General features: G+C 42.0%; 1 protein-coding gene across 1 annotated transcript in view; it reads left to right on the forward strand.

The window, feature by feature from the left end:
- Positions 1-15,420, forward strand: part of ctnnd2a (catenin (cadherin-associated protein), delta 2a) — a 198,274-nt gene extending 182,854 nt beyond the window's left edge. The window contains exons 22-25 of the mRNA XM_070853339.1: positions 9,700-9,826; positions 13,289-13,420; positions 14,076-14,152; positions 15,001-15,420. Coding sequence (XP_070709440.1) covers positions 9,700-9,826; positions 13,289-13,420; positions 14,076-14,152; positions 15,001-15,420 — 756 coding nt within the window. The remainder of the gene's footprint in view (positions 1-9,699; positions 9,827-13,288; positions 13,421-14,075; positions 14,153-15,000) is intronic.
- The last annotated feature ends 11,605 nt before the right edge of the window (positions 15,421-27,025 follow it).

Raw genomic sequence — 27,025 nt, forward strand, 5'->3', positions numbered from 1 at the left:
TCGTAAATTAAAAATCACAATCACAGTCAGCAGTCACTGTTTCCACAGAATATTGTGAATGGGCTGATTCGCAAGCCAGCCACAGAGCTCTACTCTGCCGCTCTGTTTGTGTGAACAGCCTAAATGGTTAAAATTGGTGCCAAGAGGAAGCAGGAATTGCTTTATGGCGCTTCCTCCTCCTGTGTGTCCCCAGCATAAGATTCATCATGTTAAGGCGGGCTCACACTACAGGAATTTTAGGCCCTTTTGTCCACAATTCACCCCTTCAACGAAGGACAACATTCGATAGCCACAAGAGAAATCTGGTCTGGTTTCTTTGTTTGGTACCGATGTTCAGTAATGTGAGGGTTTTACAGATCGAATCTTGAACTTCCATGTCTGCTCCGAGACTCATGGGGAACGCCCCAGTTTGATATTTAAGTTTCAAAATCTTCATAATTACGCCACTGCTTTCTTAGCAGGACCACAGCAGCCAATGAGAGAGACAAGTGCACAGGGAGACAGCAGTCCGGGAGCAGTGGACGGTATAACCAAGCAGTGGTAAACATTCTAGCTGTTGAGGCTTACGTTAGCTAGTCTACTGCTGTTAACAGATATTAAAGCTGACAGTTAAAATCTCACCTCCAGTTCTTGCTGTAGAACAGACAACCCAAGCATTAGCAAGTTGCACCACATCAGTCTCTGTTTTGTTTACATCTGCTTCCCTGTGAAATCATGTAAGATCATACAATGTCACCCATTGCTACCTGCAGTACAGAATCTTAATCATATCCTGTAGAAATGATATCTTGATGTTTTTAGGCTATGCATGAATGTACTTGTTGTGGGGTATTTTCAAAGTCGGGTTGTTAGTCAATGAACCTGAATAATGGACCTGAATACCTCTTCCACCTCTGGTCAGCACACCCACAGCACCTGTGTGTTACCAGCCACTCTCCCAAATCTAGAGTCTGAGCTGCTGAGCTGGAAGCCACAGTAACAGTGGAGTAACAAACGGGATCAGGTGATGATTTATGACAATTTATGCAATTAAAAACCACACTTGAGTTACAGATTAAATTCAGATGTGAATGGTACACTGCCTTTTTTGGGTCTGGACTGCTGACAATTTTGGTTTAGTCTCCATTGGCTACCCAGCTGAAACCTCACTGGCTGAATTATGCCTTGTTTTGTGGTCAGGACTAATCTTTGTCAATCTCTGTCTCATTCTTAAACCAATTCTATCCTGCAATCAAATATGTAGCCAGACATTATCAGCGCTTTCCACAAGCTATCACTATCGGGCAGTGGTGTTTGAAGTGTGCAGTACTGATTTCATATTCACAAAGAATAAGTTTTATTACTCAAACAACATTTGATTAGTGTTTTCATAAACGCTTTGAGTTTATACATGCGGGTGTGATTGTGTAACCAAGTGCTAAGGTAGTGTAGGGGCATGCACCTACAGGTTTTCTATTTTTGTATGTCTTTAGGTTGTGTTTTCTGCTATTGTGGTTGTGCGTGCATGTGAGTGTGTGCGTGTGTGCGTGTGTGCATGTGAGATTTTGCCTTGAGGTCAGTCATAACTACCTCCACATAAAAGAATAATGGGGTTCTGCAGGGCAACATCGCAACTGGGCAACAGTGTTTACAGAGGCAGAAGGATCAATAACTTTGTGTTAATCTCTAGCCCATTGTTTCTGGAGGGGGGGTTCAAAGTATACACACACAATTACACACACACAAACTAACATCAATGTTAATGGTTATTTAGTCTGTCATGAAGACTGAGTTGTGTTAATGCTGCTGGCTACCAGGAAGCTGTAGCTCATTAATACAGTAGCTAACTTGTAGCTTACAAAGTGAGAAAACTATGTAAGGGTTAGTGGATTGATGACTGTTGTGTGTGTGCTGTTCTCACTCTGACACACTCTTTTATCTCTTTGTCTCTCACACACGCAAATACTGTTGAATCCCACTTTCTCCTCCTCCGGCTCTATTCTCTGTTTTCAAATGACAAATATCCGCACACACTTGATTAAAAGTAACAACAGATGTTCTGTTCCTTTAACTCGTCAGTAATGAGTGTTGTTCAGTGAACATCTACCACCAAGGTTATCTGCCATTGAGCACACTAAAACTTTAGAAGCGTAATCAACAAGTTTCAGTGAGATATTTCAAAACGCATTCCGGGAAGGCGTCCTCGGCTTTGAATGTGTTTTTCTAATTTCTGTGTGGAGAGAAAAAAGAAGAATGAAGCTGATGATGCATCGGGCTGCATGCTGTACAGTGTACAGCTGTAGAGATACCTGTGTCTTTGATGTAATTACAATGATCAGTTTTAGCTGCCTACCTTCTGAAGCCCTAGTTAGTGACAGTGTTGCATTTCATTCCATTATTCTTTTTTAGTGACATGTCCCTCTTATTTATTCTATTCATATTCAACTTCTAATGTGAAATAGTTGTTGAAAGACATTCAGTAGAACACCAAGAGAGATTATTTGTACACTGCAACACAATTAACTTCAGCAAGTCATCGTGTCGTCTTGCTTTTTTCCTCAGATTGATTTGCTGTCAAATTTCAAGCACCTGAACTTTACGTTTTCAAGGTTGTTGTCAAACATGCAACGAAATAAGAAAAGTATAAGCTAGGGAAAAACATTGTTCTCTTAATTCACTTTTTGTTTCACCTGTTTTGAGAGACAAACAAAAAGCCTCAGAATCTAACCCAGCGACTTCCCTGTCCGTCTGTGTCCAAGACTTCTGACTGTTACTGCAGTCACTTCAGGACAAGCTGCCCCATGGTATCAGTGTGTCCTCGCCTCATCCTGACAACTGTGTCCCTCTCTTCATCCGTCAAACCTCTCATCCCCAGTATCACTCTGAACGGTATCCCCATACGGCCCCTTGAGCCTCATCTGCTTCACACTTCCCTAATCATTGCCACTGGATAGCATTACACTCGACTGGATGGCATAATACTCCACTGATCAGACACGAAGGATATTGGTTTTACGCAGCAGCCGGGCCCGACAAAGGGTGTTTAATTTTTGTGGATTGTTTATCTGTAACCCCACCCAAATTTGTCTCAAGGACCCTTTTTTGCCAGACCGTGATCTGATGAAGACAGGTATAAAAAGAACTGAGACAACTTCCATAAGATTGATGGCCTGGCATTTTGAAACAGCAGAATGAGTTTTGCATCTCTCTCATTTGATCCGATATGATTTAAACATTAATTCAATGGAAAAAATAACAATAACTGAAAGGTGATACTTTTTCACAGCACAACAGCCAAAAACCTCATTCATCATCCTTAAATTGAAGCAAGATATCATGTGCAGTCTGTCCTCAGTTCCATCCTAACTTGTCCACCCATACTTCATCATAATCTTTGAATGATCAGCGTATTGTAATGTAGTTAAAATGCTGCTGTTATCCTTTCATAATAACTTTCATTAAATTCAGCACAAACTATTTAAATGATTTAACTTACACTTTTTGACACTTAAAGAAGTTCAGTCAGTTAAAGCTGCTACATTACGCTATATACACCCATCCTAAAATGTATTTGTTAAGGCTGATAGATGCCATACCTTACTGTTTACTTCCTAAATTGAACACAGTCTGGTTAGTGACAAACCAGTCTAATTTTACAACTGTGGAAATTGTCGTGTGAGAGGATTCACATTTTGACTTTATCGCCCAAGTCCAGAGCTCATAATAAGTGACTTTACTGCTGGTATCCCTGCATTACGTATTAGGTCATGGGTGTTAGGTGCCGCAAAATCCTGTTAGCCTCCAATCCAAACATGGATTAGCATACAATTTAGACGAAAGTGGAGTCAAGTGTCTCTGCAAAGTGTCTATAAACAAAAGCAAAGGGGGAGAAAGAGAGAGAGGAAACAGAGGAGAAAGAAAGCGTGAAGTTAGGAAAGAAAGGGAGGTGAATTCTTGAAATTCTTGAAAGTTCAAAAATGAGCCTGCTTGAGTTGTGTGTTTGTGTGGTTTTGGAATGAGGAGAAACGTGTTGGGTCAATAATGAGTCAGTTTGAGCTGTGTTGGCAAAGAGCTGTGTGCTTTGAAGTCTTGAAGTAATGAGAGCATTTTGAAACACATTTTCTGACTGTGTGAAAGTTATGGGCGTGGGTGCACGTTGTATGTTTGTTTCTGTGCGAGTGTGTGTCTTTGAAAAAGTGTGTTTTTGTCAAACTGCAGTAAGAAGAGTAAATCACTTCCTACAGCGGTGCCATGGGAGCACTGAGAGAGAGGGTAAAAAGAAAAGAGAATTGCAACAGAGCAGGGGCTGGGTTGCCCAACAGTTTTTGAACGCACCAAAATGAAAAGTTGAGAGCCCATAAATAAACAGTAACGTTTGTATGTGAGAAGCATCTGAGATGACTTGAAAGATCACTGGTGCAGCAGTCATTAATAAACCAAAGCCAAAATCTGTTTGTAGTCACACTAGCAATGAATTTAGGATAAATCATGTATAATTGTCTCTGGAGTGCAGAAAAACTCTACTTTTACCCGACTTTATTTAGATTATTTGACAGGATGTGTCCTCATTCTGTGTGTGTGTGTGTGTGTGTGTGTGTGTGTGTGTGTGTGTGTGTGTGTGTGTGTGTGTGTGTGTGTGTGTGTGTGTGTGTGTGTGTGTGTGTGTGTGTGTGTGTGTATGTGCATGCAGTGTTTGATCTAGAGTTCCTGGGAGGGAAGCCACAGGTCATCTTTTAAGTAAACAACAAATGTGCAGTGCTGTGCAACAGGGGATTACTGCAGAAAAACAAGGACTTGAAACATGGTCACTTTGTAAATAAACCTATTCTTAATAGGACCAGAAGGACCAAACCTCTGTCTCATTCACACAAACATATGCACTCTCCCCCAAGCAAACATACGCATGAGCTCGACACTGAATTTCATACTGTATATTCACACCCTCACACTTTGTCATATTCCTGTTCAGTGTGTAATCTCTGTTGGGCTGCTGTGCCTCATTTCTTGATAAATGATCTTGCCTGGGCACTTGATCACTCACTCTCTCTCTCTCTCTCACACACACACACACACACACACACACATGCATGCACACATGTCATACTCCTATTACACACATACATCACAAACAGACACAAATCACACAAAAACAGATATACACATGTATGACAGATGGGGCTCAGGGTCAGAGACATGCTCTGTTTGTCACACATGTGACAGATTTACAATATGTTCCAGGGATGTGTAATTCAGCATGTGGGTGTGTTGGTGTGATGTGAGTGAGTGAGAAATGTGTGTGTCATGTGTATGTGTGAGTGCATTGATTGCACAGCCCAGTCCTTCACAGGATCATTGCAGACATAACACATAATGCTCAGGATGTTCCTGTAAATACAGAAAAGGAAAGTGGCAGAAAGTTTATGCAACAAATGTCATTATTGTTACTGACAAAGCCGGTAAAACTGTTGACTTGGGACCATGTGGTTGTAATGAAACTAACATTATTCAAAAGGTGATCCAAGTGAGCTATGACCAATACCTTCAAGTATTTACAAATGCATGGTTTATTGTTTTTTAAAGATTTTCCAATATTTGAATTGCACTACTTCACGTTAAAATGTGACAATTTGAACTAAGCCCTCTATTCTTAAGTGTAAATGCTTTCAAAGATTTTGGTAAGAATATAATGATGAGTTGCTCTAAAAGGCTCTTTTAGGCAGCTAAAATTAATCCATCTTCCACTACTATACAGTGTAAACAGGAAAAGACAGCGAGAACAGATGAGTGTTTGAAAAACTGCAGTAGACATCGAACTACGCTCAGGTCTCAGAAGCCGCCTTTGTGTTTTGCCCAGTCCCCCTCTGATGTTCACCTGTGTTAGACAGGGAGAGACACAGAGAGATGTCGGTGGGGGGGGGCTGAGCTGTGTCAGTGAAGAAGCTACCAACAGTATTTTAGGGTGAGAGGAAGAGCTGCAGCACACTCTTACAGTATTCTGGGCCATTTACAGAAAAGGCAACATTAGAATAAAGGTCAGTTCGTAAATCAGCAGAACCACAAGCAACCAAAATAAAGAATGCAAAAGTCAGAGGCGCATTATTTCTGTGAAGACAGATGGATCGTCTAAGTGTGTGAGATGACTGAGAGAGAGAAAAGGATTGAAGAACTGAAAAAATGACAACGTTCAGTGGTCACAGCAGCCCAGAGGGGTCCCACCACTTATCATGTGTAACCTTTTACAATTTTTGCCGTAATTGCTATCTGGCATGAGTGCCACTAGACACACACACACACACACGCACACGCACACACACACACACACACACACACACACACACACATGTATACACCTCATTTGTTGGAGAAATCATTTTTTACCTCACAGTCCCGCGACCTTCAACTAACCATCCAGTGATGGTGAGAGTAACAGGCAGAATGGTTGCCTAGCAACCTGTTCTCTTTTTTTTTCATCTCATTTTTATAGTAGGTGCTGAAAGGAGTGTGAGAGAGAAATGGAAGGTGGGTGGAAAGAGAAGGAAAAGCAGGTAAGACTAGGAGAAAAGAAAATTAGAGAGACCAGATATTTGTATGAGCCTGAAACCACTGTTTCACAGTTTCACAGTGCACACAGACCCTAAACAAGCATTGGTCCTCGGGTATGGTGCCACTGTCTGATTTATGAAATTTTGATGCTTATTTAATATTTATTGAACTCACTAAACCTCACAGACATTGCAAACTAATGCTGTGCAGCTGTGCACTGTTCAAACCTACAGAACTTGATTTCCCAAAGTTTCCAGAGATACAAAGTTTATCAGGCTGAATTATGGGGAGTCACAGGTTTTGAATATTTCACACTGTACAAATCATAAAATCAATGAGTTGCTAGAACAAGCTGATACAGAATATCCAGTATATATTTTAATATGAGGCAGTTTGGAAAATAATGAATGGTCCAAGCTTAAAGCTGTTTAAGAGTGGGGGGAAAAAAGGGGAAGACGCCATATGTTGAGAGCTTAATTTATGTGGATAGTGAAATTTCTGGTTATGACTAATTTTTAATAAATTTTTATACATCCTCTACTCTGAATATGATCATTCTTGTGAATTCAATTAATGTAAAATTGAATTATTCCTCATTTTGCTTGGAGGGGGCCCCGTGGATCATTCCTGACCGCATTTGTGAGCCACATCTGTAGACATTAGGCTGTCACAGCAGACACATCACTCTGCAAAATACATTCATCATTCAATATTCAGTGACTATGTTCATTTGAGCAGCATGACAGTTTGACAGTGTCCAATTGCACAGCGGTCCACTGTACCATAAGGAGGTTACTTGTTTATAATGAGATGAGTTGGGGGGGGGGGAGTGAAGGAGTGATGGATAAATAGAAAAAGTTGAAAGAGGGAGGAAAGGATGGCAGAGACTGGAAATGAGCTACCTTTGAACTACTGTGTGTCAGAAGATCCAGCTTTCTATTAGTCCTCAGTGCTGTCCCAGGAAATAGGAGTCAGGTGAGGATATGGGACTGTGCACACTCCAACCAGCCTCCTTCTCTCTCTCTCTCTCTCTGGCTGTCTCTCTACCTCTCCATCTGCACCCCTCCCTCTCATTACCTCTCTCCTCCTCTTGCTATCTTTACTCTCCTGCCATTACTTCCCTCCATCTCCCTCCTCCTCCTTGCTCTCATTACTTTCTGTCATCTTTTGTCTTTCTCAGTTTCTTCGCTGTCTGTCCCTCCCCCCTTTCTTTCTGCCTCATCTCCTCCATCTCTCGGCCCTCTCATTCTCCTCCCCTCCGTCTCCTCCTCTCCAGCCTAACTGTACCGAAGAGATTCACCTCTCCTGTGTACTCATTGTCACTACAGTCCAACCAGTTTCCCACTCCCAAGCTGAGGCCTGCAGACAGCAAAGCTATGATAGAACTTGTCTCCATTATCTTTTATCATCTGCTTGTGCTTTGCTTTCAGAGGTACCCAATTATCTTAATGCTAAATTGAATTTGGTTCCAGCTCTGTGATTGTTGTTGACTCTCATAATCCATTTTTATGAAAAGGGCTTTGCCCCAATCACTGCTAAACTAATACAGATACAAAGCCATTGGCTTGGCAGTAATTATACTTGTGGAGTTGTTAGTTGTATTAATTTTTTTCTGCAAGGACAGTGGCATATTCATTAAGCACAGGCTTGATGCAAGTGTGTTAATTTGTGATGTGTAGACAGTTGTGCACATGTGAATGTCTGTCCTTCAATGTCTACAATACATTTTTGATTCACTCACCAAAGGTTTGTAGATTTAAGAAATCCAGTATTGAAACACAATTTCTCAAAGAAATGCATTTCTTTCAGTATGACATGTTGAATGTGCAGAAAGTTTTGCTTTTTGTGACTGACAACCAAGGACACTAAAGACAAATGTTTTCCGTTTGAACACTTCAAAATCAGCTTGATCCTTTCTGATCTTCTGGAAACTGGTCATTTTTGGCTACAAACATTTCATAAGTACAAAATTGTGTGTGTTTGTGTAAAAAGTGTGTATCATTTTGTGTATTTTGTGTCATTTGTCAAGTAGTTTTCCAAACAGAATGAAAATAGCAAAGGTTTTTCCACTTTTTAGAATGAGAGATAAATACTGTTTTAATGACTACAGACTAGTGTCCTGGCTTTCAAAATTTGAATGTGCTTGAAAAACTGCATGTACAAAAATGAGATACTTTTATTGAAAAGAATAAACTGTTGAATGAGAGTCACTATGACTTTTGAACAAATGGATCTACAGCCTTAATATTGATGAAAATAATGGAAGAAACAGCAAGAGAAAGTAAGAAATACACAAAAGGGGTATTTATTGATTTTGGGGGAAAAATGATACTATATCTTATCTGCTGTGTGGAAGTCTGGGGCAACACATACATGAGCATAAATTGGATTCAAGAGAACACATAAAACTACTGAAACTTAAAGATTTTGTTGAGTTCTAGATGTTATGAGAGCAAATTACCGGCACATTACCAGGATATTTACAAGAGTGGCTTGTTTTTAGTTAAGAGGACAAGGACCATAGAAAGAGATTTTATTTTAAGCATCAGTGTGCACTTCAGTGGTTGGCATCAAACCATAGAGTTCTCGACAGAATGAAGTAAGGAATTGAAAAAGTATTTTTCATTTAAAGAAAATGTATACGAAAGGATAATTAGACCATATGAAGTTGTCAGGTAATCTGTTTCTTCAGTTGATGTTCTCAATTCTTCTTTTTCACAGTACTGTAAGTATTTTTTGTTGTGTAACTAATAGACAGACAATCTTTTCTATTTCTATTGTTTATTTATGTCTTGAGCAAGGGGCAGCCAAAATAAGGTTTTCCTCTCCCTACTCCTCGTCCATCATGGAATATATAAATGGAATTGTGTTATGATTGTGAATAACTTTTGTCATTTATTTTCTGGAATTGTACATTACCATGAGTGGAACTTTTAATAATGAAATTTTGTGAACCATTGTAAGACCCATTGTAAGACTCAATCAATACTGGATCACTGTTGTATCCACTGTTGAAGAAATATTTAAAAGGGAAGTGGCTATATGACTATAGACTACTTTAGTAAATCATTGTATATTCTTTTTGTCAATAATTGATTAAAAAAAATTAAAAAAAAAACTTCACTAACTGAATACATGATAACCACTTTTGTCTTTTTTTGAATGTTTGTTTTGCAGGATGGCTACTCCCAATATCATTTTGTGGGCTCTGCCTCAACGATAGAGAGAGACAGACAGAGGCCCTATTCCTCCTCAAGAACTCCTTCTGTTTCCCCTGTCAGGACCTCCCCAAATAACCGCTCAGGTGAGGAACAAATAACAATCACAATGCAGAGATTGCATACATGTCAGAGTGCATGTTCGTGTTTTCCTTCTTGAACCACACGTCTCTCATCAACATCCAGTTTCAATATAAGACCGTCCCACTAAGGACAGTTATTCCAAGTGAAATCCCCCTCGTAGAGAAGTTTATTTTAATGTGAAGTCGAGATTAAATTCGGTCTTAATTTCAGTTTGTCAATCTTACATTGCCTAATATCCAGCTCAGCGGGATCACTTGGGTCTTAAAACGTTCAGGTGCAAAAGTTGATTAAAAAGGCTCTGAGTGGATTGTCATCACCCCAAACATTTGGAGGAAATTAAACCAGAGCAGCGCCGGGACTTCCTGGAGTCTTGTCGTCACCGTGAGGCAGATTTTCTTAAACAATGGACAAAGCCAGATGAGTTGTTTCCCCCTGCTTCCAGTACTTATGCTAAACTAAGATAATCGCCTATTGACTCTAGCTTCATATCTCACATACTGCACAGAAAAGCAATCTTCACCAAACTCTAATTAAACCAGTAACTAGTGTTTTCCAAAACATCGAACTGCTCCTTCAAGTGGTAGGATGATTATCAAATCGGTCAAAATTGTGTATGTTCCAACAGCAGATACTCAAATTCAGATATAAGGTTATATTTCTTTCTAGATTTGGTTCAGTTATGAAATCTTGTTCTCATCTTTCCTTTGTGACAAAAGCTCCACCTTGTTAGGGAAATTTAGTCTAGCAAATGGTGCCAGAACACATCTAAGCATGTATATATGTGGACATGTTTGTGGGACATGAGTACAACCAGGATGTACAGAGCACACATGGATTCTAATGCGCTGTAACGTAGACATTAGCCAGTAGCATCAACATTTACCACTCGATCAGTCTTTACATTGGGGCTAAGTAGCTGTTAGCGTCAGTGCTCGCCACCCACAGGCTTTCATCCTGTAAAGTATGATTATCATTAGCCTTTAGCTTAAGCCCATTGGCCTTCATGCTTAGCAAAGGGCGCATTAGCATTAGCTGTTAGCATCAGTAGTAGAAGAGCCTTTAGCTGTGCTTTCTCCACACCGGGCTTAGCAAGCTGATGAGGCAGAAAAGTACTTTTCCTTCCTCCCAGCTTAGAGAGGTCTTCAAGGACCCAGCTAAGAGAGACACACACAGGGAGTGAGAGTGGGAGAAAAAAAGTGTGTATTTGTGTGTGCATGTGTGAGGAGACCGGGGGGGTGGGGGGGTGAGATAAACAGAGAGGGAGATAAAGAGAAAAACCAAGGAGGCAAGAAGAATTAGGGATTGAGGGATGGTTAATGCAGTGAGGAGGAAGTGAAGGATGAGGATTTGACTTTGGCGAGCGACATTGAAAATAAGCAGTTTTGAGACCGTGGTGCGAAGAGAAATTTGTGTATGTCTGTAGTATCGTGGAGGAGGCTGGGTAAATGAGAAATGGCTGGAAATGACTCCCATCTCCTCTCCTGCTCCTCCCCTCTCTACACTCCTTGCCTCTCCCCTTGCCTTTCTGGTCATCCGTCCCCACTCGTTCACCCGTTTCATTCCTCTCCTCCTCCTCTTTGCGGTAATCCTGCTTTCTTCCCTACTTTATTCTCACCTCTCCCTCTGATCTCTTACTCTTTTCAGGCTGCTTCAGTTCACACACACACACACACACACACACACACATACCCACATGAATCTGTATCTCCTCTCTGCATATGCTCCAGACTGCAATCCGGCCCCTTAGAGATGGATCAAAGCAGAAGGAGTAATGATGGCGTATAGGCACACTGGGAGAGGAGGAGTGAAAGAGAGAGAGAGTGAGTGAGGAGAGAGTGGTGAAGCTGTGAAAGAGATAGAGAGGAGTAAGGGAGGTTGCATGCTGCAAGCATGGCAGAGAGACAAAGGGAGAGAGAGACCTTTGCATCCATCATGGCCCCCACAGGGTCTTTCTGTGTTTTGCGCTGATAGAACGAGTCTCCCAGGCTCTTATATCCAGCAGTTACAAGTCAGGTCCCCTCGGTAACCGTAACCAGTAGTGACGGCACTGTCTCTGGAGGTGTGTGTGACAGGTTTGAGCACCAGCCTTAATGGAATCTGCTGCAGAGATGTCAAATCCTTATAATTAAATATCAAAAGTGTCAAAACATTATAAAACCCTGCAGCTCCTCTCTTCCCCCGTTTCTCTTGTTTTACAACCAAATAGTCACTAATCGTGCGTATGTGCCTTTGCTTTCAGTCCACAAATATTAAAGGGTTGGATTAAACAAAAGTTGTCGTCTAGTATTCAGACAGATAAAAAGAGATTCTAGTGCCCTCCAAACATCACTTTAAGAGCCTTAATTCCATTTGGTCAGTCATATTTGTCAGTGTTTTGCCCTGCTGCTATTATTACCAGAGAGCCGCTAAAGAGAACAAAGGATTTTTTATACAGATTTTTAGCGAGTCTTACTGTATGGCTCTTTTTGTTGAAAATGTTCTGCTCGCACAACAGAGTGGTGGTCTCTGTTAACTCTGCATTTGTGTGTGTGTGTGTGTGTGTATTGTGGGTATTCACACACACACATCTTGGCATTGACGCACTTGTGTCTCTCTCCAGTCATCTGTAATTCTAAAAGTTGGGTTGAACGGGTCCAAAGAGCTTATTTTTAGAATGTCCTTCAGTTTTGCGGGTATAGACTGTACTGTATATATATTGTATGTATGGAGGGTAGTTATGGGAATGTTAAGCTAAGCAGACTGAAGGGGCTGATACACGGGGAGGCAGGATTCTGGCAATTCAGTGTGTCAAGATAACTGGGTCTGAGTAAGCACTTTACCTATGCTATAAGGGGATTACATTGTGACATGCTGAGTGTGTGTGAGAGAGAGAGGGGGAAAATATGATGTACGTTACGTGTGCTCGGCCTGTCCTTGGCTGTGCATGTGTGTTTATGTATGGGTGCACGCAGGCGTGTGTGTGTTGATGCAGTTTGGAGTTGCGTGGCCGTTCATGACATTGTTCAACTTAAGGCACCTTCGTCAGGACGAAAACATAAAGCCTGCTTGTGTGCTGCCACGATGTCCAGTGTTCAGTTGTATAGTGTGCCTCAAGCAGATTTGAGCTAACTGCTGCTCAAGCTGTTAATTTGTAGCTTGCCAGTTTCAGATCTGGATATTTCACATGTACCATGAGCACATAAAGAACACACAAGTACATTGACTGAATGAAAAAGAAACATGCACCAGATGTGTAATGTGATATTCAACTAATGTGTCCAAAAACCGGTGTATGTGTTTGTGCGTGTGAAGAGGTGACCCTTTATGCCGACAAGCTAAATGATGAATAATGACTGTGCACCTTGAAAGACCAGAACGCATGCACGCACACACACACACACACTCACAAATATAAGCATGCAGAGTGTGAAGGCACATGCTGTTCTTGGTTTATTGCTCATTATTTTTTGTGTGTGTGCGTGTAGCGAGCGCTCCAGCCTCCCCCAGAGAGATGATGAGTCTGAAGGAACGCAAGATGGACTACGATTCCACGGCAACCAACGCTGGTTTCCATAGCAACAAAGGAGAGCACACATCCCGGAAAGACGGCATGGCAGGTGCGTGTGTGTGTGTGTGTGTGTGTGTGTGTGTGTGTGTGTGTGTGAGAGATGGAGAGACAGAGAAGAATTAAATGATTCTATTTTATCCTGCTCTTTATCTTTCTTTCTCTTCTATTTTCATTCTCTATGTCTCCACTCTCTGACTCCTCCTGTCTGCTGTTTTTTCAGCCTCACACTATTTTTCTTCTTCTTACTCACACACTTTGATTTTTCTCTATCTTTGCCAGTCCTTCTGCCCAATATCCTTCTTTGTCTGCCTTCTGATGATTCCCCCTCTCTTTATTTGTTTTTTATTCCTCTCTCTCTCTTCTATTGTATGTGTTTCTCTCTATATCTATTGGTCTCTCTTCTATTGTTTCACTGTCTAGTCTTTTCTTTCTCTCACCATGTTCTCCTGAGGTCATGAAGGGCAGACTAATTGCCAAACTTTCAGACAAACTGTGGGAAGGCTGTGACTCTCATTAGCTGATTTTTGACTGAGCGAACTGTAGAATTTCCTACAGTTTTTGTTGGTCTTTCAATTATTGTTATTATCATTATAACTATTATAATTATTATTATTACTATTATTAGTAGTAGCAGTGGTTTAGTAGTAGTAGTGACACTTATAAAAGTGTTGTCTCTCTTTCCTTTCTGTCCTCCATTCATCCAGTTCAAGTGTCCTGTGGGACATCTACGTTGTTCCGAAACTCTTACCTGACTGCCTGTGATGATATGAAGCAAAACCAGGTGAGTTAATGGTAGTCCATAAATGTACTACGCACTTCTATACGTGTACACAGTCACCCACCAGCACAGCAGGCGTGAGCGGCGCATGTTTGTCGTCAGCAAATTGGCATGCACTGTCACGACAAGGTGGTTAGTAGGAGAGATAGCTGCAGGATAGAGGAGGCGCACACACACACACACACACACACACACACGAACACAAAAGGTGTCTCACTGTGATAAGAGACACACTGGCTGAGTGTGCAGCAGAGACACGCCCTCAGCTCAGGCAGCGTCCAACCACTGCAGCCTGAAACCACACCCGGCTGGTAATTAAAACCATTACCTCAGTTGATTGCGCTAATTATTGGCTTCTGTGTAATGACTCCGCTGGTGAAGATGGAGGAGTAACAGAAAGCATCATTGCCTTTTAGTTTTAAAGATTAGAACTTAAATTTGAGTTTCTTGATTGGTTGATTAGTCTGTGTTAAATACAGAAATATTTGTAAGTACCTTTTATGCCCATGTGACTGCATTCTCATAAATACATCTACACACACACACACTTGCCCAAACTAGCCTGTGACAGTTACAGTGTTAGAGATAAATTGCTCCATTCAATACCTGCATGTAATAGAGAATTCACAGCATGAGTCCCTTCCCAATTGATTCCTATCTGAGCCTTTTCACCTGTACTGCCTGCATTTCAAACCCTTTCTCCCCCGTGTGTTCACTCTCTACCTGACACTCTACTCTCCATTTCTCTACCTTTATTTCCCACCACCCACATTTCTATGACTTTCCATTCATGCTTGCTGCACCCACCCCCGCCCACCACTTTTCCACCCTTTCCACCGTTCTCCCACTAGGCTCCAGCCCAGCCCTGCGTTGTGCCCCCCCAGCCCCAGCAGGACAGCCCATCAGCAGCCGTGCTAAAAGACTACGACCCCTACCCTCCCCCTCCTTCCTTTCCCCAGCCTCAGCCGCCGCTGCCTCCGCCTCACAGCCAGAGTCGGAGCTTTGACGAGGTTTACTACGAGGACCAGGTACCTCCACCTCCTCCATCCCAGCCACAGCCACCAGTGCAGGTGCAGGGCCAGCCTCAGGCCCAACCCCAGCAGCCTCCGAGCTCTGCTGGACCACCCCGCGACCCGCGGGAAGACCTGCGCATGCATCTGGGCCTCAAATCCACCGGCAACTACGTAGACTTCTACTCGGCCTCTCGGCCATACAGTGAACTGAACTACGAGACCAGCCACTACCCGGCCTCGCCTGACTCCTGGGTCTAGTTAGACTCTGATGATGGGGGGGCAAGAGAGAGTCTGTGTGTGCGTGAGTGAAAGGGATTATTTTTGCAAGCGATCAACAGCAGATTAATACAAGGTGACAGCTTGTCTAAACGGGAACTCGTAGCCGGTGGCAAGAAATCTTTCTTCTCTAAATTAAGGGGGAAGACAGCGCTAGATAGGGTTAAAAGCTGAAGTCGGGTCGAGTGACAAAGAGAGACTGTGCATGTGCATGCCGACATTTTCCTGTTTTTTTTTTTTTCTTTTTTTCAGACCACTTCATTTCTTCAAAGTCAGCTCCATTGCACCAGTTAGTGGATAAGCTGAGAGTAGATATGGGGAGGAGTGTTTGAAAGGGTGAGAGAGTTGTGGGAGGAATATAGAAGGAGAGAAAACGACCAGGTGGAGAGAATACGCAGCGGCCTAGAGAGGAGGAGAGAGATGGGATCAAGGAATAATGGAGAGCGGATGAGGATGAGCTGTTACTCTTTAGGTGCAGGAAATGGCCTGACCTTTTGTTGAAGACAGAGAGGAAGAGAGAAGACACAAAGATGGCATGAGGGTTCTTGAGGAGGTCAGGAGGAATAAAAGCACAGAAAAAGATGAAAGCACATCAGGCACAAGGCAGAAGTGGATGTTTACCATTTCACCCAAGTGACAAACGTAGCACTGCTTTTATCTCCCCTTTTCTGTTGCAATGGCCTTGCTGCCTACAGACACTTCTGACTTTGTTTTCAAGGAATGTCATCTTCAATAGACATGTTTTTTTTTTTTTGCCATCATTCTTTTGCATCTTCTTTTATTTGTACTTTTCTAATTTTTCACTTTCACAGAAGCATTTTTATTTTCCGTGTACAGTTCAAAGGTGATAATAGTGTGTATATTACACATGTTTTTGATGACAACTGACTGAATCAACAAAAGCAACAAAAATAGGTGAAATGCAAACACAAGAAGCAGAAAAGACAGACATCGTCAGGATGGATGTCAGTGGACACCTTTGTTTTGCCCCTTTCCTGGCCAGAGAGGAAATCCTGCAGTATTTCTGTTTTTCTCTCTCCATCAAGTGAATTTCGTTGTGGACATGCTCAACATTCAAGAGCAGTTCAAGGCTGCCAGAGCATCAGGTTGGCAGAGCAGCATCGCTCCCAAGTACCCGTCAACAAACGTGCGTTTTCACTGCCTAAAGAATACATGTGTCTGTTTAAAGCACACTCTCTGTCTTTGGAAAGGGTTCTCTCTTCCTTTTGGGGAGCTGATATGTTTGACCATGTCAACTTTCAGTGGTTTCTCATCATCACTTGTGCATAAAAACTGGTGCATCCAACAAGAGCCAATATGAATATTGTACATCTCAGTGTACAGTAGAGCTAAAGAAAAAGAGAGAGACATGACATTGTGCCAAACTTTGACACCTGATGGGCCAGTCCTAAAGGATTTTAAAGGAACATTCTGTCGAAGTTTACAGACAATGACTGGATGACTCCCTCTGCTGTTTGTAACTTTTATTTTCTTGTGTTTTGATCAGGTGAAGCCGTACTTATTGCTGGGGATCATGGGTAATATGTCCCTCCCATAGATGTACAGACCTGCCTCTCTGTGTTGGCTGAGCATGTGTGGGTGTGTGTGTGTGTGTGGGGGCACATGTGTGAGTGCGTTTGTGTACATGTGCATGTATGAGTGTGTGACCCGCGTGTGTTTCACGTAAACTTGAGCGAGCGTATCTATGCATGCATGTGTGTAGTAGTGTGTGTATGCCTCTGTTGCGTGTATGTGCGTGTGCGTTCCTGTATAAATCAGTGTCCAAACAAGGCATTCCTACTGACAGTTTGTCCAGTTTTACAACATGAAAAACCAAGGTAAAAATCACTAGAATGAATTGTTGATATAGAATGATAAATCTATGAATATATGAATATGAATATAAATATAAATATATATATAATTTTTATGTGCAGATGTCAGTGTCACTAAATGCAACAAATGTTCGCAGAGAAAAAATGATTATGTGGTGTACAACAGGACTCTTGTTCACTTGACCTAAACGTGGAAGCTGTTGATCAGGCCCCGCCCTCCATCCCCCCCCCCCCCCCCCCCCCGTTTCCCAATCGAGACAAAAGAGAAATCCCACCTGAAGATGCTCAGGCTCTGGTGCGAGTTGTGTGTTATTGTGTGTCCATGCTTCTTAGATGACCCTGCTGCGAGAGGACCGTACTTGAACACGAGGAAAAATAAAGACTCTTTGCAATCAAACCCAGTGGTCTCCAATATTGTTGATCACTTTAAGAGATGGTTTTTAGTCAGGGATGTAGCATGAACATTGTATAAAGTGTTTCTCTCACAAAGAAAAATGAATCATGTGGTGAATGTGTGGGTTAATCTAACACACTTAGATGTGGTTTGGATTTATAGACATGTTTGACATGTTTGTGCTCTTTTCCAGCAGTCTGTCTTTTGTTCAAACAGCTTCAGGTGGCTTTGAAGATCTAACAGAGTTAATAGTGTGATGTCAGAACATTTTCCCTCCCACAGCCCTCCGCAGGTTTCTCAGCCACACTTTTAAAAACAACATCCGACATATCCAAGCTGGTAAAAGCAGAAAGATGCACTGTGAGTACAGATATGTTTTTAGAAGACAGTAAATACTGGAACTTGTATGTTGAATGCAAGGGGACAACATGAATGCCTGTGTCATATATAGTGATCCCCTACTGTCACCTTACAACAAACACCTTGGAACACTTTGCATGACCAAGTTCTGCAGAAAATCTGTTGTGTCCACTAGACAAAATAAGATCTTATTTGTTTTATACCAAATTACACATTTGACTTGAGACTTCAATCAACAGAAAGCCTGCATTGAGTGTAGGGTCCAAGGTTTTGGGGTGTGATTTATACTACATGCTAAATGTCCACATTTAAATGTTTCTTTCAAGCCACCCAGTGTTTTGGAAGCAAGGTACAAAACAGTTTTCACAGTAGCTTACACAGATATGTTAATTTTAGAACTATTGCATTTGGTTGCACTATAATTTACAGATGCTAATCCTGATGTCATTACACCCACATATACATAAACACAGTAGATTCATTTTATGGGAGTTTGTGGTTATTTTAACAACCTCCTTATAGTCTGTCAATTGTCCGCCCCCCTGTATTCTCAACTTTTATATCGTCTTTATCATATTCCATATGATAAAAACATCTTGAAAACTGTCGAAAACTGCTGATTCATGTTTGTGTTGCTCCAAAAGGAAATGTAGTTCTCTCGCCAGTTTATTTAAGTATTTCAAATTTTTGAAAATAGAAAAACAGTAGGAAGACATGCCCCGCTTTTGGGAGACATTTGAGACACAATAGCATTTCAGCTGCTATAGTCAGAATCAATATATGCACATAAAATAACATACTTTGACATGTATCTTGTAGAGCTGTAATATACGCACAGCGGTCTGTTTGCTCCGTAGATACATCAGAGACACAACACAATGCAGACAGTGTCAATAAATTCAAACTGTTGACGATTTGCCACTGTTGTGTCCCCTGGGTGACAAGCAACATTGTTAACATCTTGATACCATCTTCTGTTCACACAAACATATTTGCTGGGGACTTGACTGACAGGCGCGTGGGAACATGTTGTATGATAATGCTTTGGATATCAGCCCTGCTCACACTTCTGCTGATAATGACCCCTTTCAGATGCGGCAAAGTTAATGTACTTACACAGTGTAGCAGTGATAGGCATGTATAAGCATGACAGGGGGCTTCATATTTGTCTGAGATGTTGCCTCAGAGTGACAGCGGTGGGATGGGGTTAGAAGGGTGTTAATAATAATAATGCGGACATTTAAATCCCATGCAAGGGCTCGTATATCCACCAGCCTCTACTGTCACTGTTAATAACAGTGGGCAGACATCAAAGACACACTAATAGAAATTCCCGTTTTGTATTTTTCCCATTGTTTTGTTCCCTTTTTGTGTCATCCCCTGCGACTTCGATTCCATTCATCCAGATATTCACTCTGAGATTGAACCTAACTTGAAGCATATTAAATGAATGAGGCTGAGCTGGAGGTAGCAGCATTTGTTACAATCCATTGGAATTCATGTCTCCCCTTTCTCTCTCCCTCCCTTGTCCTTCTTTGATGCTGTCTAGGCCTGTGAAATGTAGTGTTGAGTAATAACTCCATTGCGTTGATTATTAGCCTTCACAATAGAGGCAAGCCTCCACTGTCTGAGCACAGTCCCTGAGTGGAAGGCTGGTGTAACTTAATGTGGCATGAAAATAGCTCCTCAATTTTCCTACTCACAGCCTTTCTAGAAACTGCCCTGTTCCACCCAGTAGATGCCTCTGGCCTTCACTGTTTCACTCCCTCTCTCCCAGCTTTCTCTTCCTCTGACTCTCATAGCGTACCAGCCCATTCAGCCACCACACACCTCAGGCAAGACTCAAAGATCTGTGTATGTGTGTGTGTACATAAGTATGTGCGTGCAGGTGCATGTCAGCAGAGAGCCGGGTTGGACATGAAGGGGACTCACAAAGTGAGATGTAAGGGAAAATGGCGACATAGTGAGGAGCAGGTGGAGGGTCTGTGATTTATACTCGGAGGATTTGAGCGTGAAATCAATTTGTGTTTAAGGAGAAGTGAGGCTCCATGGAGCCACTGTGCACCACAGATAGACCTTGAGAAATTAATGCTCTCATCTGAAAGGGAAGGAGAAGATGGAGGAACAGTGGGATGGATGGACACGAGAGGAGGATGGAAAGGTAAGAACAGAAGGTTAAAGACGAAATGGTGAAAGTATAACCCATCAATATTAACCCCTCAATATATCATTGGAGGGAAAAGCTTGTGCTGATTGTAGATGCATTTTTAAGTTTGGAAAGTTCGCACTCCTTCAAACAGCTGCTTATTTACACATTCAGAAGAAAAAATAGGCTGAATATATTTTATACGGTTTTATATGTTAAATATTAAAAGCTGAGATTGTTTGTAGGGTTAGATAAATAGATGCTAAGATAGAAATGTTGGATTTGTGTCAGTAAAACTAACAGTGTGTGCTGAGCTTTGCTTCCTTATAGAAATGACTGAGAAGCTGCACCGAGGCATAAAGAGAAGGATGGAGTGTGATTTTGGAAGCAAAATTAGGACAAAGATGAGAAATGATTGAAGAGATCAAGTACAAGAGAAGAGAAGGTAGAAAAACAAGCCTTTGCAGACAAGCAGACAAGCAGTCCTCTCAAATCCCATTTGAATCAAGTACATGTACCTCTCATTTCTCATTTCCCCTGCTGCATCTACTAGCTAAGCAACTGAAGGTTAAAAAATACAGCTGGACGCCGCCCCCCTGCAGCAAGATGTGCACTACTGTTTGACATAGGTGTTATGGTTCATTTACACCTGCAGGAAGTGACAGGATGTTTAAATTTGATCCATGCCAAGTCTTTCACAGGGTGCTAAGACTGAACATTGCTGATTAATACAGGTCAACATAGCCACAGAAAATGGAAAACCTTTGTGAAAGGCTCAGTGTGAACATAAATTCTGAGCAAAACATCACAGCTGTGATAAAACATTTTTAAAAAAAGCTACCCGGTGCCATGTTGTTGATAACAGTTACATTTACATTGTATTTGTTAGTGGGGTTTTACATAATAGTATGTACCAAGATAATGGCACTGTATTTGTTTTGATTGCCTGCATTTTACTAGCCAATCACATTCATGCTCACCCTCAGATTTTTAGATTTAGATTCTCCAACAGGCCCACCCTGCATGTCATTGGACTGTGGAAATCCTTACTTACACAAATGTAACATTGAAAACACTTACTGCACACTGATGATCTGTTCAGATGAAGACCAGGAGTTTTCACAAGAGCAGCTTTTCAATCATCAGCTGACTTTTAAAATGTCACGTAACCAGAGAAAACTACCTGAGGAGTTAGAGTGATTAGACTGTGCATGTTACCACCTCCCCTGCTAAAAGACTTAAGCAGGGACAGGGATGTGGTTTGGCAAGATGGACTGAAGGCTAAAAGTTTGGAGGGAGGAGATGCCAGATCTATAGCCCGAGCTGTTGTGGCTTTCCTGGAGAAGTGTCGTCATGACGGGGATTAACAATGGGGTCCATAAAGTACTGAAGGAGGAGTATGGCCTCAAACATCTGGCTCTTATTCGCTGTGTGTGTCACTCTCTGCAGCTTGCTGTAAGTCATGCTTCCAATGACACCATCCCCCCTAGTGTGGAGTACTTGGTACGGGAGACTTAGAACTGGTTTTCAGTGTCTCCAAAGCGCAGGGAGGCCTACAAAGCCATATATGAGAGCATCAACTGTGGGGAGAAACCCTTACAAATAACCAAGGTGTGTGCCACACGCTGGCTCTCCATTGAACCAGCGGTTTCACGCATTTTGGACCAGTGGGAGGTGCTTAAACTGCATTTCACATTCACCAAGTCCAGTGAACACTGCTACATGGCTGAGGTTTTATACTCCATGTCCATCCATCCATCCATTATCTATACCGCTTATCCGTCAGGGTCGTGAGCTGACTTCGGGCGAGAGGCGGGGTACACCCTGAACTGGTCGCCAGCCAATCACAGGGCCACATACAGAGACAGACAAGCACTCACTCTCACACTCACACCTACAGGCAATTTAGAGTTACCAATTAACCCAGCTAGCATGTCTTTTGGATTGTGGGGGAAAGCCGGAGTACCCGGAGAGAACCCACGCTAGCATGCAAAACTCCACACAGAAAGATTCCAGGTTCAAACCAGGAACCTTCCTGCTGTGAGGCAACAGTGCTAACCACAGCACCACCATGATGCCCCCTTTTCCATGTACAGTGATCCTCAAAACATCTTGTGTCTGACTTTTTTGAAGTCAGTGCTGGATGAGGTACAGTTCACATCAGCTGCTTACTCATTTAAGTCAGCTCCCTCAGTTGATGAACCTGCCATAGAAAGCCTTGACCAAAATGAAGATGACCTGCTCTTTCTGTGAGGCAGCACAGTGTGTGTGTGTGTGGAACTGAACCTGAATTAGGGCCAGACTAGTTGCCATAATTTTCTCACATTGCCATTGACAGTTTTTTCTATTGTCTCTTTTTGGTCGTTATTGGTTGTTAATGTTGTCAAGTTAAAACCGTCTATCCAAAAAATTGTAATTATAGCTACTTTCTTCACTGAGGAGTTGGAAACACTGGTCATTTCCTCGACCCGAGAAACGTCGCAGCGTAGTGACACAACCAGCCAGGAAAGTTTAGCAATAACTCTGTAGGTGTGTTCATCATAAACAAAATGTAATGAATTAGCGACCACAGTCATTGCACCGCCTAGTGACAACAGGAAGTAATACTTTTGTGCCCAATCATCATTTGATTTGCATGAAATTTTCACGGTGTAGTCAACATTTCATTTGCTGAAATATAGGATGCAATTAGTGGCTGTTCTCTAGCGCCACATAGGGGACACAGGAAGTGACGTGTAACTCCTTCATGCACTGTCCGAAATACATGAAAATTCTGAGCCGCATGGAACGGTCGGTGTCCGGCAACAGGACGAAGCCACCGCACACCCGACATGCACAAAGGTGCGAGGGCCCTTCAACGTTGCTTGCAGCTTTAATTGTGGGTTACATTCCTACCTCACAGATCAAACCGTGGGAAAATATTCTTCCAGACAAAATGTGGATTTATTTTGGCGTAAAGAGAAGTTTGGGATCCCCTGCTGTAGGCCTGCCTATACATCGTCCTCAAGGAAGTAAAATCCTCTGCAGAAAAATATGCTGGATGTCCATTCCAAGGCTGGAGCAATGTATCATAGAAGGTCTATACAAAGTATTTGGCTTTACACACAGACATAAATAGATTTCCATTTTGTCATGTACTTATTTAACCATATGCTGGAAAGAAGTATATTTGCTGTAGAACATTCACAATTATATGAGTGCATCAACGGTGAAACATGATTTAGTGTTAAAGTTGAACACGCAGTGTTAAAGTTGAACATTTGAAAACTAGAAACTAATAAGATATGCCTCAGAGACAAGATCAAGCATAAAGACATACAGATCGTGTGCTAATGTGTATGCGCATACTGTCAAATGTACCCTGACACTCTAACCTGTACTGTAGCACAGCCTCAGCAATATGTGCCTCCCCACAGCCAAGTGTGTGCAGCTGTACAAAACGACAGCAGCTCATCTCACTCAAACTTGTGTTAATCAGTGAAATAAGCTGCTTTGTGTCTGTTTGGACAACACATTTCCACGCACACATGGCTCCCTGTTGGCACATGGTGATTTGTCGTTGCACTGAGGTTTCAAACCAGCAAAAGAAAACAGTGGACTAAATATCTGTGGCCACATATCATTATTCCGTCACTCAGATAAATTATCGGCAAGGTCACCAAACATGGTGGAGACGCTGGTCCTGCAAAGGCTTTGATTTTTAAGGCAGACATTACAACGTGCCCCCCCCCCAGCACCACTTCTACAAGGAGGTTTTTTTCTTTACCAACATTTTTAAACTGTTTAGTGCTTTTAGTGAATGAATTTGTAGGCACTTCAGCATTAACATGCCATGATAGATATTTGGTTAATTTTTATCATGTTTGTCCTAAAGAGCAGTGTGCAGGACTGGTGTTACTATTGAGCTCTAAGGCCATGTTGTAATGGGTATTTTTAAGGCTAATTCCAGTATTTTTTAACTCAATATAGCTTAATTTGACTATTTTTTAGTCCAAGAAAAGAAAAAAAAAGCATCAGTTAATGAATAAATTAAGGATTGATAGGGTCCCCACCAAAATTATATTTCAAGATTTAGAGAAGGCTTTGTAGGATTTGAGGAATACATAAAATAAAGTTGAATTAATAATATGTGACAAATCTTTCTGAAGAAGGGTTGTGGGGTGGGGTTGGTGGATATGATTCAGGACTTCATTATTTCTAACATTCTGGCTACGGCCCTGATTAGGGAGCTTATGTCCAAAACAAATATGTTCATATGTATGTGAGAGAAGCCAGTCTCTTCTTGGTCACTGTGCTGCCGCAGATTTTGGAATGACAATATTCCTTTTGGCACAGTACATTAGGTCAGAGATCATCAAGGGCAATAATTCTGAACAGCTTGTTTCGGCTTGCTAAAGTGAAGACTTCAAACCCTGGCCAAACATCAAGGAGTAACATATCTATGTCATTTTCCTCTAGTGCCTAAATAACATTTCAGCCTGCCAAATCCATTCAAAGACGAGGCAAAATCCAATTTTGAAACCGAACTGAAAAAGAGTCATTTCAAAATTGGCCACATTATTTGCTAATTGATTATTGTTACGCTAAAATGCATTATAATGCATAAATGTGTACTTCACTATGCCCCGGAACCCCCTGAGCTCACGTACCATGTTTCTAAAGTCCTGGCGGCAGTCCTGACTGGACCTGTCTCAACACGAACCTGTGCACAGGAAGAAATCTCTAAAAAGTAATTTTTTACTCATTGACACCGCAGCCTCTGAGTTCGATCCAGTATGCAGAACAAAGCACAACCAGGGCACCTTTCATCATGCTGAACAGAATCCATCAATAACACCAAGAACATACCGAGATGAGTGAGAATTTTGCACTCAGGTGTCTCTGTGGTGCCGTTAAATTGATGGTTACCTCACGTGCATTAAGTCATGAGGCAGCTGGAAAACTACCTTCATTATAAGTATCTGACTTTTCTAGGTGCTTGTGAGTAGCAACCAGCTCTAGATATACTGTTTCCGAACTGAACTTGACCTCAGCCTCCTTGTGCAGGAGAACTAGAGTGAAGGGGATAAACCTGTGCTGATCTATACAGCGTTACATTATTGCTAATCAATCTGCTTCTTGCAGCATTTCTTCTCACTTTTTCACATCTTCACTTTCCACCCTGGTTCACTTTGACTATGATTGCCACGGACATGTGCAACTAAGTGTATGCTCAAATGTGGATGATTCTCTGTCACATGCACACACATGCACACCATAAGGCGCCCTGTCAGGTATTGAATAGTCAGTGCTGCAGAGCCGAAAAGAAAGAAGCCTTGGTTATTCATGTGTGATAGTGCTGCTGCAGAGGACCCAGCTGGCTCCCACCGAGCTACGTCAGTGTGTGTGTGTGTGTGTGAGACACAGAGAGAGAGAGAGACAGAAACAGAGAGTATGTATGTGTCAGAGGCATGATTGCATGTGTGTGAGAGAATGTGTGTGTGTGTGTGTGTTTATGTGTGTATGCGTACACCTGTCAGTTTGAGCAAATTCACTCACCTGTGACGTCCTCATTCTGTCTCTCTGTAAGCCGTCACTGAGAGTGCTCCCCTCAAAGGCCCAGGCAACACACATACACACACACTCACAGGCATATCAGCCATGGGCAGGTGTTGAGATCACTGACTTCTGAAGAGGATTTCACCTATGGCAGTTTGAATGTGTGCCATTAGTAATGAATGCTCTCCCTCTCTCTCGGTCTTGCGTGTGTGCGCACACATCAGAGGGAGAAAAAGGGAGAGGCAGAGTGACACAAAAAAAACAAAAGTGTGAGAGGGAGGAAAAAATGAGCTGGATGTGGAGCCCTGCATTTGTCTTTTGCTTCAGAGTTCTGCAGCGTCTATCAGTGACTTCAATTTTTCAGGGACATCACAGGCCGAGCTTTGTCAGAGTGACAGCGACGATGAATCCTGCAGGACACAAACTCCCACATGCACAACTGGAGATGTGTCGCTCATGTAGTAAAGCTGCATTCTTCCATCTAGTGGCCACATTTGCACACACACTCATATACTTTCATGCACGTAGGCAACAACAGAGATCAGTATCATGATATTAAAAGTAATATTTTTTCCAATAACTAATTTTGCTAGTTTTTAATCAGAATTTCCTTACGACAATTAATTTGGACAACGGTGTCCAGCCTTAATTGCACTTTTGCTTACAAATCTAGGATTTGTTCATTTAGGTTTTCATGTCATCTAATCACTGCTGAAGCATCCAATCATCCTGTAAATTCTATCGCAGGTAAGTAACACTACACAATTCTGTCTTAGTTTGAGAGAGAGGCAGATTTCAAAAATGACATTTTTATCTTTAAAAAGTATAATGAGCATATTTATTTATAATAACTTAAGTTTCAAATCAAATTCTTTCTCTGAGGTTCAGACAATCAGGCAGCTCCAATTTATATGTAGAGGTCAAATGAGGCTTTCAGAGACATGTGTGGCAAATCTCAGACAAGACTGAAGTCCAGGCTGTCGCAGTAGTGGCCACCGGGGCTTATTGTCAGTAAAACAAATTAAAAGTAATAATGTATGACCTCCGGGGGTGTGATTTTGTGCAGTCCTCTGTCTGCACCAGAAATGTTCCCCTTCAGTAAGAATGACAACTTAACCAACTTGTTAAACTAGAGAGTTAACAAAGTCCAAACATTTAAATCAGACATCACAATTCATCCTTTTAACAGCAGATTGCATCCTGACCTGTGAGTAAACTCCTGGCCTTTTGATTGGCTGTCAACACCCTCCTCTGGGACACTAATGCTCAGGCAACATATTCATGAACTTTGAGGACAAATGTGATGCTGGGACC

The sequence above is a fragment of the Pempheris klunzingeri genome, chromosome 21 (genome assembly GCF_042242105.1).
Source record: "Pempheris klunzingeri isolate RE-2024b chromosome 21, fPemKlu1.hap1, whole genome shotgun sequence".
In the NCBI taxonomy this organism is placed as follows: Eukaryota; Metazoa; Chordata; class Actinopteri; order Acropomatiformes; family Pempheridae; genus Pempheris; species Pempheris klunzingeri.